Source organism: Musa acuminata, chromosome BXJ1-10, assembly GCF_036884655.1.
Source record: "Musa acuminata AAA Group cultivar baxijiao chromosome BXJ1-10, Cavendish_Baxijiao_AAA, whole genome shotgun sequence".
NCBI lineage: Eukaryota > Viridiplantae > Streptophyta > Magnoliopsida > Zingiberales > Musaceae > Musa > Musa acuminata.
This window is the reverse complement of record NC_088336.1, coordinates 29,894,984-29,911,836: the sequence shown is the minus strand read 5'-3', so window position 1 is coordinate 29,911,836 and position 16,853 is coordinate 29,894,984. Positions and strand designations below refer to the sequence as shown.

General features: G+C 39.2%; 4 protein-coding genes across 12 annotated transcripts; 2 read left to right on the top strand and 2 right to left on the bottom strand.

Annotated features, from left to right (window-relative positions):
* The first annotated feature begins 76 nt into the window (after positions 1-76).
* On the top strand, positions 77-816 carry MWMT2B (metallothionein-like protein type 2). The gene is given in 3 exon segments (NM_001406456.1): positions 77-220; positions 307-387; positions 469-816. Coding segments are annotated over 3 exon segments (237 nt in total). The 5' UTR covers positions 77-155; the 3' UTR covers positions 560-816.
* Positions 817-1,833: 1,017 nt separating this feature from the next.
* Positions 1,834-5,176, bottom strand: LOC135584924 (outer envelope pore protein 16, chloroplastic-like). 3 transcript variants are annotated; one of them, XM_065087828.1, is made up of 7 exons: positions 5,041-5,176; positions 4,797-4,951; positions 4,668-4,719; positions 3,676-3,707; positions 2,615-2,648; positions 2,440-2,507; positions 1,834-2,167 (listed from the first exon to the last, which is right to left on the bottom strand). In XM_065087828.1, exons 2-7 carry the CDS (start codon positions 4,908-4,910, stop codon positions 2,027-2,029), a joined length of 441 nt encoding a protein of 146 aa, XP_064943900.1. In that variant the 5' UTR covers positions 4,911-4,951; positions 5,041-5,176; the 3' UTR covers positions 1,834-2,026. The 3 variants fall into 3 exon arrangements, with proteins under 3 accessions (XP_064943900.1, XP_064943899.1, XP_064943898.1); XM_065087827.1 differs by having other exon boundaries at positions 4,797-4,955; positions 5,041-5,173; XM_065087826.1 differs by having other exon boundaries at positions 4,797-4,955; positions 5,033-5,170.
* A 113-nt stretch (positions 5,177-5,289) lies between these two features.
* On the bottom strand, positions 5,290-10,646 carry LOC135596093 (DNA replication complex GINS protein PSF2-like). Of its 6 annotated transcripts, none has more exons than XR_010480773.1 (9): positions 10,527-10,646; positions 10,374-10,448; positions 10,136-10,250; positions 9,000-9,099; positions 8,885-8,915; positions 8,714-8,806; positions 7,549-7,701; positions 6,705-6,802; positions 5,290-5,446 (listed from the first exon to the last, which is right to left on the bottom strand). XR_010480773.1 is itself a non-coding variant. In XM_065087822.1 (8 exons), the coding sequence occupies exons 1-8, from the start codon at positions 10,572-10,574 to the stop codon at positions 6,782-6,784; spliced, it is 636 nt and encodes a 211-aa protein (XP_064943894.1). In that variant the 5' UTR covers positions 10,575-10,646; the 3' UTR covers positions 6,393-6,781. The 6 variants fall into 6 exon arrangements, 4 of the variants coding, with proteins under 4 accessions (XP_064943894.1, XP_064943895.1, XP_064943897.1 ...); XR_010480774.1 differs by lacking the exon at positions 5,290-5,446 and adding an exon at positions 8,543-8,579 and having other exon boundaries at positions 6,393-6,802; positions 7,549-7,618; XM_065087822.1 differs by lacking the exon at positions 5,290-5,446 and having other exon boundaries at positions 6,393-6,802.
* Positions 10,647-13,187: 2,541 nt separating this feature from the next.
* LOC135584921 (receptor-like cytoplasmic kinase 176) lies at positions 13,188-16,725 on the top strand. Of its 2 annotated transcripts, none has more exons than XM_065087818.1 (6): positions 13,188-13,579; positions 14,324-14,649; positions 14,812-14,947; positions 15,075-15,217; positions 15,304-15,427; positions 16,101-16,725. In XM_065087818.1, exons 1-6 carry the CDS (start codon positions 13,516-13,518, stop codon positions 16,538-16,540), a joined length of 1,233 nt encoding a protein of 410 aa, XP_064943890.1. In that variant the 5' UTR covers positions 13,188-13,515; the 3' UTR covers positions 16,541-16,725. The 2 variants fall into 2 exon arrangements, with proteins under 2 accessions (XP_064943890.1, XP_064943889.1); XM_065087817.1 differs by having other exon boundaries at positions 14,303-14,649.
* The last annotated feature ends 128 nt before the right edge of the window (positions 16,726-16,853 follow it).

Below are 16,853 nucleotides of genomic sequence, written 5' to 3'. Positions count from 1 at the left end.
TCCGTGCTAGACACGTGGTCGGTGGATGACGGGTCTTCGCCTCTATAAAGTGAGAGGCTCGGGAAGGTACCCGAGCATTCGTGCCTAATCCCGTGAAGAGTCCAATTCAATTTAGGCTTCTTTTGGCGTTGCTTCGTGTGGTAGACGAGAGAGAAATGTCTTGCAGCGGAGAGAACTGTGGGTGCGGATCCAGCTGCAGCTGTGGCAGCGGCTGTGGAGGGTAAGGAACAGAAGAAAAGCTGGTCTAGGTTTGGAGTTGTGTATGGAATCCATATGTTTTACCTTTTCTCTTTTGGGTGTGTGCAGATGCAGGAAGCTTACTGACCTGGGTGAGGAGAGGAGCAGCACCTCGCAGACCATGATCATGGGGGTTGCACCTCAGAAGGGGTCTGTTGCTGTTCTTTCCGATTGATCCCTTTCATTTCTCTTTGGCTTCATGTTGACCGTGTGATGGTTTTTGGTTCACAGGCACTTTGAGGAGCTTGAGACGGCCGCTGGGTCCGAGAACGGGTGCAAGTGCGGCTCCAACTGCACCTGCGACCCCTGCAACTGCAAGTGACAAGCTTTAGCGGTTTGGAGGAAGGAAGGAGAGAGAGAGACGGAGCATGAGTGCTGGTGTTGGTCTCTGTGGTGCTTCCTAGTTTGTGTCTAGAGAGTGAGTCCTACTACTGCTATAAAATAAGATGATATGGTTGGCTGATGTATGAGAAAGAACACCTCTCTCTCTTCCTCGTTTTAGATTGTAGTTGTGGATGTATGACTCTGTGTTCTAAGATAATTACTATGTGAATGCAATCTCTATGATTTCGTGTGCAACTTGTCCATCTGCAACTTTTCTTCTTCCTTTAGCTTGAAGGAAAGGCCATGTTTCACTTTCGTCATTGATTTCGTGTGGGAGTCGCTATCGCCGTGTCAGCCTGTCAGAGGTAGATTGATCATGAGAACGATGGAAAGTTGACTCATCATCCACGGACATTCATTGAGATGACAAAGAAAACACTTACAAAGATAATAATGTGCTTTGGACTATGATCTCACAGAACCACTACTAGATAATTGAATCACAGCAATTTCACTTGATCTCCTGATTGATATTATGTATCATTTCATCTTTCGAAATGGTTTGTTCATATCATTAGTCAATTAAATCAACCAATCAACCCGAACAAAGAGAGAAAAATACCTTCTGTGAGCATCCAATCATGATGATCCGTCGAAGAACTTGGGATCTTCTCTGAAGGATTGGAATCCCCGTTCCGATGAGCACCCGAGCGGATGGAAACACTGTGGCCATAAGAATCAAAACCATGAGTCAGTGAAATTTCAAGAACTGCAATGATGGTGTCACGAGCACAGACGTGACTCTTTTGGTTGTATGTGTCAAGGTTCGCGAGGCGAACAGGATCCATCCCTGGTGTGTGTCCTCCGGACGTAAAAGCCACATCAAACAGAGGGTGTCCACAGTTCTTGTTACAGTATAGTGATAAGGATCGACCAAAACTAGTCTCATGAGAAACAGAGCCGTCTCAGTTGCTGACACATTCAACCTTTCATGATTCCAGTTGGCTGCTTGGGATGAAGGAACTTGGTCGTACGATTGAGATTGCAGCAGCTGCATTAGAATTATACCTCTGATATGCAGCTTGTTCGAGGATTCAACTTCAAGAATAATAATGATGGGAAGAACAGGCAAATGTTCCTCCAAACACAGTCCATGTTGCTGGAGGAGCCCTCTCTAATCATCAGGCATCGACCAGCCCTGCACACCACAGTCAGGTTTCAAACTTCAGAGACCTATGACGATAACAAGTGTAGAAATGAAAACACGAATCATACAGACTCTGCTCCAGCCTTCATTTTATTAAATAGGGAAATGTTCACTACAAGGATAGTCACCCATATATGATTTCCACTTGATCCAGATCCTCAACATCATTGATCAAGTGAAGATGAGAGGTGACAAGCACGGCGACGGAATCATTTAACATAACTAATTGCATAAACTACAAGGTGATCTGATAACACATCAAGTGAAATAGTTGATAAATTCAGCAGCAGTAGCTACAGCACCAGCGGTGATAGCATCCTTGATAACCTTGTCTCTTCCATTATTGCTGGCTGCTGAAATAAGCAACCCACTTATCGCACCACCAAGCGTTGCATTCTTCTGCAAGAGTAAGAAGAGGTTTATGAGAATCCTATAATCTGACCAACAAAATACACAAAATCTGCTCCACCTTAGTCTAATTTTCCGGTTCACCAAGAGATGGCAAATAATTAGACCAGGAAACAAACATTGTTCACAAATTACTCATTTATATAACCTTTGAATATAAAAACAAGATGTGAAAATGAGAAACATTTGAGATGAACTTGAGAACAGATAAATCAGCTCAACAGAGGTGATGATGCATCCAAGCACAGAGGAATCAAGATTACCCAGTCTCGTTTACCACGGATCCTTTCCACACCGTACTCCATTCCCGCGTATACCCCAGCTGCAGTTCCTATAATAATGTATTGCACAGAAATAACACAACAAAGTAAGCACCAAAAGTGCACCAATTAAGAAGCAGCAGCCTATTTTTGCTGATGTTGAAAACGTTAAGCTTACCCCAATATACTCCCTCTTTACACATCTTCTTCAGCTGCAGTCGTAGCACAGCGTCAGTGACAAAGGAACATGATTTTCATGTTCAGTTTCTTTGTATAAACAATGGCGGAGAATACACGATGATTTGTGATGGACTAATTTATGGGAAATTCTAAGTTTCTTAGTCTTTAGATTCAGCAAATAATATTGCATTAGTCAAGCCAGATGCCTCAATAACACAATTAGTTACCAGGAAAGCATAACTTCTTGTCATGCACTTGAGTTGTGATAACCGATCAGGGTGATCCATTTTCACCAAATAATTACTACATAACAAAGAAACTAAGGCTGCCCTTCTATTATATTTGAACTTGTCATACAGATATCAGATTATAGAAGAAGAAAAAGGAAATACCCAATTAACCATGTTCAAGCAACACTAAAATAAAAAAGAATTTAAATACTCTAACTAAACTAAACATATGATTTTTTTTATATCTCAACGATAGTAAAAGTTCATACAGCTGACCCCAAATAGATAGGACTAATAGCTTTGTTATTGTTGCTGTTAACATTTTCCGCAGGCAATATGCTAAACACCAGCTTATTTTACCCAGGCAACTAGCATGCTTTCGAGTTGTCATGGTGTTAGCCCATATTCTTTACCAGTTTTTTCCTAGGATTGAATCCTAGACATAAACAAGAATTAACTGGTTAAGGCATTAGGTATTATATTGATTATTACAACCAACCGAGTCAAGATGGTTTTCCTTTATAACTAGCAAATGAATAGGTCAAGGAGACATATACTGTTACAGCTCTCAGTACACTTATGGGGATATGTACTACTAGTGGTATACAAGAAAAGATGAAAGTTGATGCATAATCTCTGGTACTCTGAAGAGCAAGCTGCAGAAAAAGCAAACATTTAGAACAGGAAGAACTAACAAGACATCAGAGAGTTGCCATATTGACAAATTTTACTCACATCATGCTGTGTAAAAGGATCACAAGGCATCATAATATCAACATGTACCCAACGCTTGATACACTAACAAATGAAACAGTCAATTTGTACTTACAGCAGCCTCTAGTTTTCCCTTGCTGATACTCCCTGCAAAAAATGTAGACACGTAAGTCACATTTATATAAAAGTAACAGGTAAGATTGCATATTGGAACACAACATCCTCTTAGCAATATTTATGAGAAGGTAAAAGTTCCAGAGGAGGAACTAAGAGATCCTAACGTGGTGGTGTACCTATAATGAACGATCATAACAAAACTGGAGAGCAAAAGAACCCATCCACCAAGCTAGTGCTAGAGTTCTCCCTTATTGGTGCGTTCGAAAGACCAACCCCCTAAATGGAAAAAGCAGCCAAACCAGCCCAAATGATAAAGATTTAGTATCAGATCCTACTGTTCCAATTGCTGCAGAAATTTCCTAATTCAAATTCAGACTGGAAAGGCAGTAGCAACGACATTGATCATCACCACAACCAAAAATCTAGTTAGTTGTGGGAAAATAGCAATAATCCTAGCCCACACTTATTATCACTACTAATGGGACTGATGTCTCGATCTAACTCCATACCCACCAGTTACAAATTATTGAAGGCATGTGGCTTTGATGAGTATTCACTTCAATCCCCAACCAGGGAATCATCTCAAAGATGATCGACCAAGCAAAAATTGGTAGGCACTTATTAGATGCATGACTATTCTTTCTCGCACGAGGAAATTTAAGCATCACGAATGCTTCCAATTCAAAGTAGATTCCGGAAGTAATCCCATCACTAGAAAGCGGTCCATTCCTGCATCTAAAAATCATCCATTCACGACGAAAACTACCTATTCAGCATCTCGAAGTAATAAAGTACTACGATGTTTCAAGAAAAGAAAATGGGCATTCCCTTATCGTGTCAGCAAAATCAATTTCGTTTAAAATGCAAGAACAGGCATCGGCAACACATTAGCCCTTATGACTACAACCCAAAATCGAGATCAGAGAACGGATGAGAAAGCAAGTAGAAGGGCAAAAGCAAGCTGAATCGGAGATAGGGGGACGGAACTACCTTTATCCATGCAATGGTAGGTTTCCTCCACGGCAACCTTGGAAGCGGCGACCTGTGCAAACGGTGAGGCATGAGAAGAAGGTAACCGAAGGGGAGGGAAGGGGAGAAAAGAGGGAGTGGAGTGGATACAGTTCCGATCTTGAGGAAGCCGTCGACGGTGCGGTTAAGGAAGGGATTTCCCGTGTCGATGAAAACATCGATCTTAGGGGAAGAAATGGAACCGGCAAGCACGCTCCTCGGCATGTCTCACTCGCTCGCTCCTTTCTTTCGTTCTTTCTCGGGGGCTATCTACGAACGAGGGATCGAGTATAAGAGGAGACGGAGAAGCCGAGGGAGTGAGGAAGTCTCGAGGGGAGGAAGCAAACCAACAAACCAAACAAACGGAGCACCGTTCCTTCAACCCCGCCGAGGGATCCACAACGCAGAAACGGCTCATCGCTCATGATGCCACGATTGGGGAAGGGCAAGTTGGGTTGGACTCGTTCTCCCTGCGATAGAGGATAAAGAGAGAGCGAGAGTGGTGGGTCAGTCACACGAGTTTTACGTGAGGTATGTTTAGCTTTGGAGCAACGGAAGCGTACACGCGGGAGAGAAAGTAAAGTAGATCGATCACACGAGTTCTGCGCGACTGACGAGCGATATTTATTTCTGCGTTAAAGTGGTTACACTGACAGAATATTGAAGACAACCGGCGAGTGGCAGTCTCCAACGGAGAGAATAAAAGTAGCCTTTCTTGCTCTTCCCTATCACGTTGGGAACGTCACTTTCTTCTGTGGAGCCTGCAACAGAAAGGAAAATGTCACCAAAACCAAAACCATAGAGGGGACAACGTTGAACCCAGTTTCACCGATAATTAAAACATCAGCGAAGCATCTCCGGCAACGACACGTAATCATACAGTACAAATAATTGAAGATGGGATATGTTGACGGATCAATGAGTTGGGTGTGCGAAGATGAATAGTGCATATCTGTTCAGAAAAGGAGTACAAATTTTTATATTTTAAAAAATTATTATTTTATGAAAGTAAAATATCTATATTTTATTTAATATATTATCATTAATTTTACTAATAAAAATAAAAATATAAAAATTAAAATAAATAATTTTAATGTTTTAATTGATAATGATGGACGATAATATTGTTAGGATTTGTAAGTGACTATTGTAAATAAAAAAAACAATGATAAAAGGTGAGAGTTACTCTACATCTATATTAAACGAAGAAAGTATCACCAATATAAATGTCGAGAGATGTCGTTTTATAATTACGTCAATGCTGATGTAATTATCAAATAACAAAAGAACCACCGACATAAATATAAATGTAAAACAATGAAAAGACCATTCGATAAATGTATTGACATTGATAACAAATATAGAATAACCCTCACCCATCATCATTGCTCTCATCCGCAACAACCATCCACAACCCCTTATGATATTATCGTTCACCACCACCAATGTCATCCACTATCAATTAAAATATTAAAATTATAATTTATTTATTTTTTTATATATTTTTATTAATAAGATCAACGATGTTAAAATAAATAAATCTAAATATTTCACTATAAGGATACTAATGTAACTTTTTAAGATATAAGAATCAAAACATTAAATATAATTAACTTCATAATCTAAAATTAACCGTAAATTATAGCCAAAAGCACCACAGCCTACCTTAATAGATGGGAGCTAGCTACATTAGTAATTGATCCCTATCGTAATGACGTTGTGTGAACAAGCTTCTACTGTATCCACTAACCAAACAACGATCCAGAATTTTCCAGATCAGGTATAATTAATTATTCAGCAGCTGGATTCCAAAAGAAAGTGGAAAGCATTGTTGGAGTTATCTGATACAATACACCAAATCCATATCGGTGTCGTCTAGTGTTCACAAAAATCACTGTCATATTAGTATGGGCAACGGTAAGATCTACAATGGGTAACTTAATAAATATCCATTATACAAAATAGTACGCAAACTGAAGCTTAACAAGTCTCTTGAAAAGTAATTGAAATAATATTTACCTTAGTCATTATACACATACATTCATGACAAGTTTGATATCATCATTTGCCAGTTGAGACAAATAACTTTGGTGCATCTACCTCGGCCGAAGATCTCGCTGAAAAGGAGCAAAGAACACAACTTAATGTCAGTTCTTTTTTCATCAACAATTCTAGTATCTACTAGCAAAATCGTTTTAAACAATGATCACATGATGGTTCTTCATGAAGTGCTTTTTTTTTTTTTCTAGATTCCATTTTCCAATATTTCTTGTTTTGATTTTGTAGCTTCACCAAGTAGTACCTTATAGCAGAATCCTACTGCCCAATGCAAGTACATGATTTGGTATATATGCAGAAGAAGAGAGCATCGGACAAAATCTAAACAGGCAACAATATATTTTTCCAATGAACCTTAAGCATCTAAAGGCAAATCAAGCAATCAGAAATACTTGAATCATTGATACACTGCAAGGTTACCTGATGTAAAAGCATATAGTACCAATACAATTGTACTAGGAAACCGTACTGGAATTTCCGGATAGGATTGGCTATTCTAATGATATCAAATAATTCCAGCATGACTAGGGTGGATAAGGTCCATAATGGCTCTAAAAGATTAGTCTGAGCCGTAGGAAAAGAATTTACTATGAAGACACTGAACACTGGGTCCAAATTATATACATTGATTATTTGACTCTCAGTCCCAAAGATCAAGCTAACTTCCTTGTCAATTGATAAAAAAGTAAGATTAGCACATGAATGCTTGGACAAGCTGCTTATACATTATAGACTTATATTTGACATTTGATTCTAGTGCAGAGCGAAAACAGCAACTACTGAAAAACAAACACTAAAAACTTACTCTTGGACCACGGTCTGGTGCTTGTGGCCGTCTGCTACCTGATTTTTCAGGTTGCTGAATAATATGTGGACTGTCATGTTTATAGAAAGCTTGTAAGGTCCTTATCATGAATGGGCGCACTATATTTACTTCCATTGCAGAGAGATTTTTTAGCTGCAATAAGAAATTATCATATAAGGCAAGAGTTCAATTTTTGATATATGTAATCAGGGTAGTCAACACTCATGATCTTATTGCAGGCTATTCATGGTCTGTGTGCATGTGTGTGTGTGTGTGTATATATATATATAGAGAGAGAGAGAGAGGGTACAAGCAGAGAGTCCACCTTGGGAAACCATTTTCAGTTTTGAAAACAAGGCATGAGACAAATGTTCTAAAATTTTAGCAATATATTTTTCCCATTTCAGGTCATGTTTTCGCATACTTCATACAGTTGACAATTACATAGACAATAGTCAAAAGTCATGGTTCATTTAAGATAAGCCACAAAGAGTCAAACAAAAGTAGATCAAAATTTCAGTCAGTAAAAAAAAAGTGTTAAGTCTCTTGCTATTTGTTAATTAGGGTTACATACAAGGAAGAAAATATAGAACATCTGTTTCATTTGGTCAACTTAGAAATCAGTATATACACACACACACACGCGCGCATGCATATACACACACACACACACACACACACAAATATATATATATATATATATATATACATATGTACACACACACACACACACACACACAACACAAAAAGTGACCAGCAACCGATTCGTGGTCCTTAAGGTGACTCCAACAACTATATGTAGCCTCTATAGACTATCTTTAGTCTTTAAACTCTCATGTAGCTATAAAACATGCATGTGCAAAAAAAGGAAATACTGTGTTCAAAACAAGCAAAAAAGGGGAATTCTGAAGGAGCAGTTAAGGTCTGCAGACTTGGATTAAACAACTATTTGACTGGCTGACACTAGGTTCCAAGGGTCAAGAGTTTACCTCACCAGGCATTTGACAATCTCTTTACATTAAGAGTCCTGCCTGTAAAATTTTCTGGAGCAGATTTATACATATTTAATTTCATTGTTCCCCTAAAACAGTCATATTTACAGTGATACAGATAAAAAAATAATGTCCTTAAATAATGGAAATAAATGGATTCATCGTATGTATACCTTTACTGCATGTGTACGACCAGATATCGTCTGCAAGCCACTTTCCACCTTATGGAACCTCACATCTCTAATATCCTCAATTAAAGATCTCACCTGTATGATCATGACTGACAATGAGAACAAAGAAATATAGATCGCTGTACAACTTGCATTTGTGCATTTAATGCTCACCATGTATATATCTTGGATATTATCATGAGCACTGGAGAGGACCATGATTAGATTAACATCTCAATAATGGCAATATAAGAAGGCAAGAGAAACGAAACATGGGATGATCATATACTGTTTAAATAAAAGCTTTGAAATTTCAATGTAGTGGAAAGGCAGAGGTTGAAATTCCCTAGGAGACCCTCGTTCTGCTTCTAGGATTTGCATCAACTTATCTGCAAATGAAAAATGAGTGAACTACGATAATTTGAGCCAGAAAATAGTAATGCCCTTAAAGCAGAAGTCATTTAAAAGAAAGAAAAAAATAGAACAAGGATGAAATGAAGGACTATAAACATTGACATATAGCAATCAACTTGATGTCTGTTAAAAGAACCCCCAAAGCAAAAGATGTTTTATCTGAAGCTAATTATTGCTGGATGAATACAACGTAAAAGGTCACAAACTGAATATAGACCTTGAGAAATCTGATAGTGGAAAAAACTAAAAATATTAGCCAACAAAAGCAGTACAACCCTCAGGAAAGAAGCCTTGATGATATAGTGTGTAGTCCTGAAAGAAAGTTGACATGGGACTCTTGCACTGTTTTTTTTGTGGTTGATGCAATACAGATATTGAGGGTAAGAGTATATCAATAGACTTGTACAGATCAAAAAGTTCAGCCGGTATTCTGGACTAAGAACCTACAACATTTAACTCTTTCAGCATAACACTATAAAACATAAGGCAATTTGTTTGAACTCTATGAGATAGAAACATGACCATTACAGACAAAAATATATATATAGAGAGAGTACTATGACTGGTTTTCAGTTTTATTTCATATAAATGCTCAAGCCTCTAGAATCATAAAAAATTTCAAGTTATACATACATACATAATGCATACATATTGTAAATGATATTTTTCAACTTCTGATGGACAACCACATTCTAGCACAATTGTAAAATTAGGGACAACCACATTCTAGCACAATTTTGTTTACCAGCATAAAAGAGCCACAGAATCACGATATGTGGTGTCAGGCTGCCAACACATGCCCAATTACATCCCAATGTGTCATGCATACTGATCAAGCATGCAGATGTACGCACCTCCATTCTGGATCTTGGTTTAACAGCATAACATAATGTCTAATTCAGTAAACACTGAACGATCAGTGACTTAACTTGAAGTAATAACTCTTTATATTTAACCTTCAAACCTCGTGAAAGCAACTATTTGAACAGAAGCAAAGGAATAAACTCTCACCAACTGACATCCAATCAGGAGCACGAATGTCGCATTTTCCGCGTTCCTTCAGAGCCACCGCCAGCCACAACGGTACTTCACTAGCAATGTTCGGACGGAAAGGACCGAAATCACCCTGACATCGCACGAACACCAAAATCACCATCAATTACACGGATTAGAGCCATCCACAGTTCTCATCAGAACAAAACCCACATCCACGACGGTAATGGGGAAGGCAAGAAAGAGATCAAATTACACAGATCATGTGCAGAGACCCCAGTGACAATTTGGGGATGATCTCCACCTTTTCATCCTCCGCGAGAAACTCCACCTGAAGAAAAGGTCCAATCCCCATACATCAGGATCGCTCGTACTGAAGAGATCGGAAGCGATGAGATGACATACGCACCTCCGGAGGAGAGAAGACAGACAGATGGGGATCGGATTGGCCCGCCATTGATCGCAAATCTAGGGTTCTTGGTAGAACCCTCGCAGATGGGATGGAGATTCCGGGTGAGCGAAGCGGAAAAGAAACCCTAGTTACTTTTGGCGCCCATTCCCGCTCAATATACTTATATACACCCTTCTCGAGGGCGGGAAGTAAGGATTTGGTCTTTTTCGCATTTGCAGGCGGCCAACAGCCGAAACGTTACACCCGATCCGGATACTATTATAACGGTATATGCTGCTACGAACATAAATAAAAAGAAGATTGCCAAATTTATTAATTTAAAATAGTTAGTTAATAATAAAATATTTAATATTTAATGTTTTATTGATTATTTTAATAATGTAAGCATGACCATAATTATTTTAAATATATTTATGATTTAAAAATATAATAATAAAAATTATAAGGTCTTATGATCAAATTTTCTCTTAATTATTTATCCTTTATAGATAAAAATAATTATTATAATATTTTTATATTAATATAATTTCATCTATTTCGTAATCAAAATAGATGCTATAAAAGTTTTGGAGTTTCAAATTTTACTCTGCTAACATTATTTGCTCTTTCATTTCTTAAAATGGGTTTGAATTGGAGAATGAAATAATGACATGATCAACACCCTAATAATCACATGGTCGATATCTCTATAGATATTTCAGTGTTACATCTATGACATTTCAATTATATATTATTGATATGGAGCCATCCTCGTACATTACCAATCATATTATAATTATTATACGTCATATGAATTTTAAACAATACGATTCACGTAGTTTCATATACGATTCACGTAACCATCCTTAACATCATTATGTATCTATGAACATAATAATCATAACATCATACTTAAAAAAGCTTTCTTAAGTATATTTCTTCGTACTAATATATTTGCAATCGATATCAAAGGAATTTCGTCATATGACTATAATACAATTTTGTAGGGTTCAATAGTTTGGGAGATTCAACATTTTTCAATACGATTCAGTACTCTAATCAGACGATCAAATTTTAATTTAATATGACTTAAAAGTGTATGTTATTCTTACCGAGCATATTTTTCGCTTTGGCCAACTAATATGTCAATGGAGTCCACGGTGAATGGGCGAAGTAGGTCACATCTATTGTTGTTATTTTCTTCTTCATGCAATGAAATCGAACAAGCATTGAGACTCGTTCTCCCGAGACGTTCAAACGAGGAACACTATACGTCCTACATGTTGAGGCATTTCAGATGGCTGAAAGATGAAATATCATACAGCTTTTGACCCAAATCCATCTAGATTTCCCATCTCTTAATTTGTCAACGCAATCTTAATGTCACAACATGGAAAACTGGAATCTGGTCCTTGTCATGGAGCCCTCCTCCATCGGACATTGCAGGTGGAAACAAGGAGGAGGAGGAAGAAGAAGACGATCACACGAGGAAGAAGAATAGTCAAAGGTGTGGCTGCCTACCTCTACCCAACAACAAGAAGATGGAAGTTGACAGAGCCTCTTCCTGCACACACAAATACGAACGAACAACTCTCTACACCAAATGCACAAGGATTCACACTTGAAACAGAGTCCTGCTTCATATTAAAAGCAGAAACAGAGACTTACTTCATTCAAAAAAACATTAAGAGTTGTATCCAATTGTGGAACTCTGTTTTCTCATACTTCCAAAAGTCAGATTAGGTTGCTCCTCCTCAAATGACACATTACTGACGTGAAAGTGGTCTTCTTTGTTTACTCTACAATTTGGTGGGCAAATATCTACCTTTCAAGTTCAAACTATGATCTACTTGTCTCAGTGCGTAGAACAGCCACGAACCAAAAGTAGCTTAAGACGCCTCTCAATTATCCTGGCTTCATCTCCCCTGTATCACTTGTTTTCCGATCATACTTCCATTCTCCAACTATTTTTATACTCTGTTACAGCTCAATTCAGCTCAGCTCAGTTCTACTAAAATTAAATTATAATTAAAAGACATTTTGAGTAGTCCACAAGCCTTCTCTGCTAGATTTGTTCCGACTTCGAAGTCTCAGCTGGATATACGAACAAAAGTGATTGCGGTGACATGTATTGCAGCCTCGATGCTCTAAAAATGTGATTTTTTGTACTACTTAATGCTATTATTATTATTATTATAAGGTACGACAAGAAGCACGCAAGTCAAGTTCACCGGAGCCGACGGAAAAGGTCCACCTGCCGCGGCGGTGGATGCAGGTCCACTTAGACCACCGTCCAACGAGCTCACCACCGTCCGATTCCGATCCGACGGCTGTTCATCCACCGCCCGCTCCAACTAAGTTGATTAGCCACCCGAAAACGGTACCTACCGCGCGATACTAGCGATAATAATAAATATTGTATCGGATAAGCTCGGATTCCGTTACGAACCGGTGGCCGTCGCCCGCCATTAATTCTCAAATCTGGAATAGTTCGTGTTCTATCTCAAGCACAGGATATCTGTTTCACCAACTACAGATCGACACGTCATGATTAAACATTACGTGTTGGATGATGAATTGTGTCTGTGATGATGTCTGTTGGGAACAGAAAATCGGATCCGGGCCCACGCTCCCCACAGTATGAAACTAATCTGCGTTGAAGGGGCAAGTATTAGGAGAACACAGCGGAAGGGGCGAAAGAAAGGAGCCACCTTTGGCTCTCCTTTCCTCCTCGCTGTTTCGTCGCCACCATCGCCCCGCTGTTGAATCGGAGCTTCCATTTTGGGGTTCCGGCAGCCGAGACCGTTCTTGGCCGGTCGGAACTCGCCCGAGGAGGTTTTGAGCTCGGTGCACTCGGGTTCGGCGTTGCTTCTGGACAGGAAGGAGTTCCTCCTCGGCGGATCCCGGTGGCCCTCCGTCACGGAACCCTGCCTTTTTAAGTTGTTGCTACCGGTGCGTAGTTGGAGAACGAGGCGGAGGTTGTCTCGTCGCGGCTTTGGAGTTCGAGATGGGGAATTGCTGGGGTGGTCCGGTCAAGGCGGAGAGTACCTTCCGTAGCCTTTTTACTTCAGGTACTAACAGGTTGATATTTTGAACGGGCTTTAAATCTGATTGAGGTTTAGAAAGGAATGTAGGAATGGAAAGTAAGAAACTTTGGTTTGTTTCTTTTGTGTTTGGCACTTTTAGGATCCCTAAAAATGGAGTTCGTGTGGTTACTATTTTAATTGATCGGATAATGGTTGAGTTTTTTATGCTTTCTATCATGAATAATATTTTTAACCACGATCCCCTTTTAGCTAGATGCAGAGATTTGGTTAATTTAGAGTAGAGATATCTTTATCTTCCATGACTAGGTTTACTAAATTTTGTGCTTGTTTTGTAGATTAAAGTTGCAACTTTCTGCACTGGATGTGATTGCATCTTCTTTAATTCTTAACCTATGTTTTAAGAGATTATTGTGGCATATGATTAGAGACAGTTCCATAGGCTCTTTTACCTTGATGCTTCCTGGGGACTCAGGGGTTTGATAAGGGATTCAGCTAGAATGATGTTCCCAGTACTTAAATGTAATAACACAATGCTTTACTTCTTTTCTAATTTTCAATAGGTTTAATGGAGTTAAACATCTATCTAAAGACATTCTACGAGGTCTTTATCCACTATGTCGGCTTAATGATCAACCTGTGGGTCTTAGTATTCATCTTGATTTGGTTTATGGGAACTTCATGGATAGTTTGCTTCAAGTTTTTTGTTTATTATCATCTTTTATTTTTTTCTGGAATGTGATCTGGCAGGAGGCGTGTTTTCATGCCTAGGGGTGAATTCTAAAAGCCAGAGCAGAGAAGGAAAGAAGTTAAGTGGTTCCAGTAGCAAGGTGTCTGCAGCATCTGTGCCTGCAACACCTCGAAGTGAGGATGACATCTTGCAGTCAGTGAATGTGAGGAGTTTTACCTTTAATGAGCTGAAAACAGCCACCAGAAACTTCCGTCCAGACAGTGTGTTAGGAGAGGGAGGCTTTGGTTCGGTATTTAAGGGATGGATTGATGAGCACACATTTGCTGCTGCCAAGCCCGGTACTGGTATGGTTATTGCTGTGAAGAAGCTTAACCAGGAAGGTGTTCAGGGTCACAGGGAATGGTTGGTAAGTATCATTTTCCTCTCAATTTAGAAGTTTCCATAACTTTTAACCTTTCGACAATAAATTAATCTGCTGTTTGATTTATTCGGTGCTTTCGGGCAGCTGAAATCATGTTGTTATTCAGTTTCTGTTTAATCTGATAAGCGAATCCCCAAAAACTTGTAGACGGAGGTAAATTACCTTGGTCAACTATCTCATCCTCATCTTGTAAAGCTCATTGGATACTGCCTGGAGGATGAACAACGGCTTCTTGTGTATGAATTCATGCCTCGAGGGAGCTTGGAGAATCATCTCTTTAGAAGTATGTTTATTGTGATTGACATCCTTCCCGTTCCTTCTTGAATTGATGCAGTGTCTTTCTTTAAAGCTTTCTACAGTTCAGTATTGTTGAACTATATGATCAAGTAGATCATTCTTCTCTGACACAGGGAGTTCATATTTTCAACCACTCTCTTGGAACCTTCGCATGAAGATTGCTCTGGGAGCTGCAAAGGGGCTTGCTTTTCTACATAGTGACATGGCAAAAGTCATATATCGTGATTTTAAGACGTCTAATGTGCTTCTAGATTCAGTAAGTGGTTTTCTATATTTCTCTGTTCCGTCAACCTGACATGATATATCTCAAATTCGCCGTTTCTTCTTTTGTTCTCTATACAGAATTACGATGCAAAGCTTTCAGATTTTGGATTGGCGAAAGATGGTCCAACAGATGACAAAAGTCATGTCTCTACAAGGATCATGGGGACATATGGATATGCTGCTCCTGAATATCTTGCAACAGGTGATCTTCTTATACTTGCTGAATCTTTTCCATGCTTGAGAGAGCTGTAGTTGCAGTCTGGCCTATAATATATATGTATTCAAATTACCAGCTCTTTGGCACATAGTCATCATGATCCTAATGATCCAAATTTTTTTTCAGTCATTTTCGTTATTGCTTCAGGAGATAGCAATTTAGTAGATTCTTCACGGATGCATTAATTTGTGTCCAACCGATAGTGAATTTCTGAAGTTCTATGCTCACTTACAAAGCTCTATGATGTTTTGAAATGTTGGGTTTTGCATCTTTCCTATAATATGTTGCCATCATTTTCGGCCAAGCTGTCAAAACTGGTTCTCGTTGTGAATCGACAAGAATAACTATTAAGAGTTTCCTACACTCTGATACTTCACATGAGCCTGATACTCTTATACCGACTGCACTTAAGATTGATGACACAACTCCAGTTTGCTTCTCATAGTATGAGCCGCTTGATGGTACCTGTGCTACCACTGAATCTTGTGTGCAGACTCTAATCATCTAGTCTTTTATATCGATGAAATCAATGGTGAATCGATGTAGCTTGTACTTTGTCCAACTTGACAGTATATATATTCCTTGATTTGGTTTCTGCTGCATTTACGAGTTCATGCTGAAACATGAGAATGTACTGACGACTTATTGTCTTTGGCAGGTCATCTGACTACCAAAAGCGATGTGTATAGCTTTGGAGTTGTTCTGCTCGAGATGTTGTCCGGCCGACGTGCCCTGGACAAGAACCGACCAACCGGAGAGCACAATCTAGTGGAATGGGCGAGGCCTTATCTCGCCAGCAAGCGAAAGATCTTCCGCGTCTTGGATGCACGACTGGAAAGGCAGTACTCGCCGGTCGGAGCACAGAAGGCTGCTGTTCTCTCATTCCAGTGCCTATCGCTAGAAGCGAGCTACAGGCCAACCATGGATCAAGTGGTGGCTGCGTTAGAAGAGCTTCAGAATGCTACGGACATCGGGATGAGCCCTCGGAATGAACAGAAGTCGAATGGCCAAAGCATCAGTAGCTATCCACGTAAGTCGAATCAAAGAAGAAGTTCGGAAGAACAGCTCCACAGAAAGGCTACTCGTGCAACCGAGTGAGGAGAAGAATAGATGTAGCTTTCTGATGTCAGTAGTAGAGCAAAACCGAGGAATATTTATAGAATATATGTATAATCTGAACTTTTTGACTGTGTATAGAGCTATTATTACTCTGAGAAAAAGAAAAGAAAAATCCTTTTATTCGAAAAAAAATTGCCAGGTTTAATTGCAATAAATTGACAACATATACTTGTAGCTCGTGCAATGTCTTCTCCTTCAAATCCACCATTCCCTCCATTTTAGCTTTCATGGCCTGCCACAAGAACACGAGTCTAAGAACTCGAGTTTGATCCATTTTGCGTTCAATGTTATT

Coding starts and splice junctions, on each gene's coding strand:
- LOC135584924 (XM_065087828.1), bottom strand. CDS start 4,910: ATGCCGAGGAGCGTGCTTGCCGGTTCCATTTCTTCCCCTAAGATCGAT. Junction 4,720..4,796: donor GCTTCCTCAAGATCGGAACT/GTATCCACTCCA, acceptor CCGTTTGCACAG/GTCGCCGCTTCCAAGGTTGC. Junction 3,708..4,667: donor CTACCATTGCATGGATAAAG/GTAGTTCCGTCC, acceptor CATTTTTTGCAG/GGAGTATCAGCAAGGGAAAA.
- LOC135596093 (XM_065087822.1), bottom strand. CDS start 10,574: ATGGCGGGCCAATCCGATCCCCATCTGTCTGTCTTCTCTCCTCCGGAG. Junction 10,251..10,373: donor GGTCTCTGCACATGATCTGT/GTAATTTGATCT, acceptor GTGCGATGTCAG/GGTGATTTCGGTCCTTTCCG. Junction 6,803..7,548: donor CACCAGACCGTGGTCCAAGA/GTAAGTTTTTAG, acceptor GCTCCTTTTCAG/CGAGATCTTCGGCCGAGGTA.
- LOC135584921 (XM_065087817.1), top strand. CDS start 13,516: ATGGGGAATTGCTGGGGTGGTCCGGTCAAGGCGGAGAGTACCTTCCGT. Junction 13,580..14,302: donor CCGTAGCCTTTTTACTTCAG/GTACTAACAGGT, acceptor GTGATCTGGCAG/GAGGCGTGTTTTCATGCCTA. Junction 14,650..14,811: donor AGGGTCACAGGGAATGGTTG/GTAAGTATCATT, acceptor AAAAACTTGTAG/ACGGAGGTAAATTACCTTGG.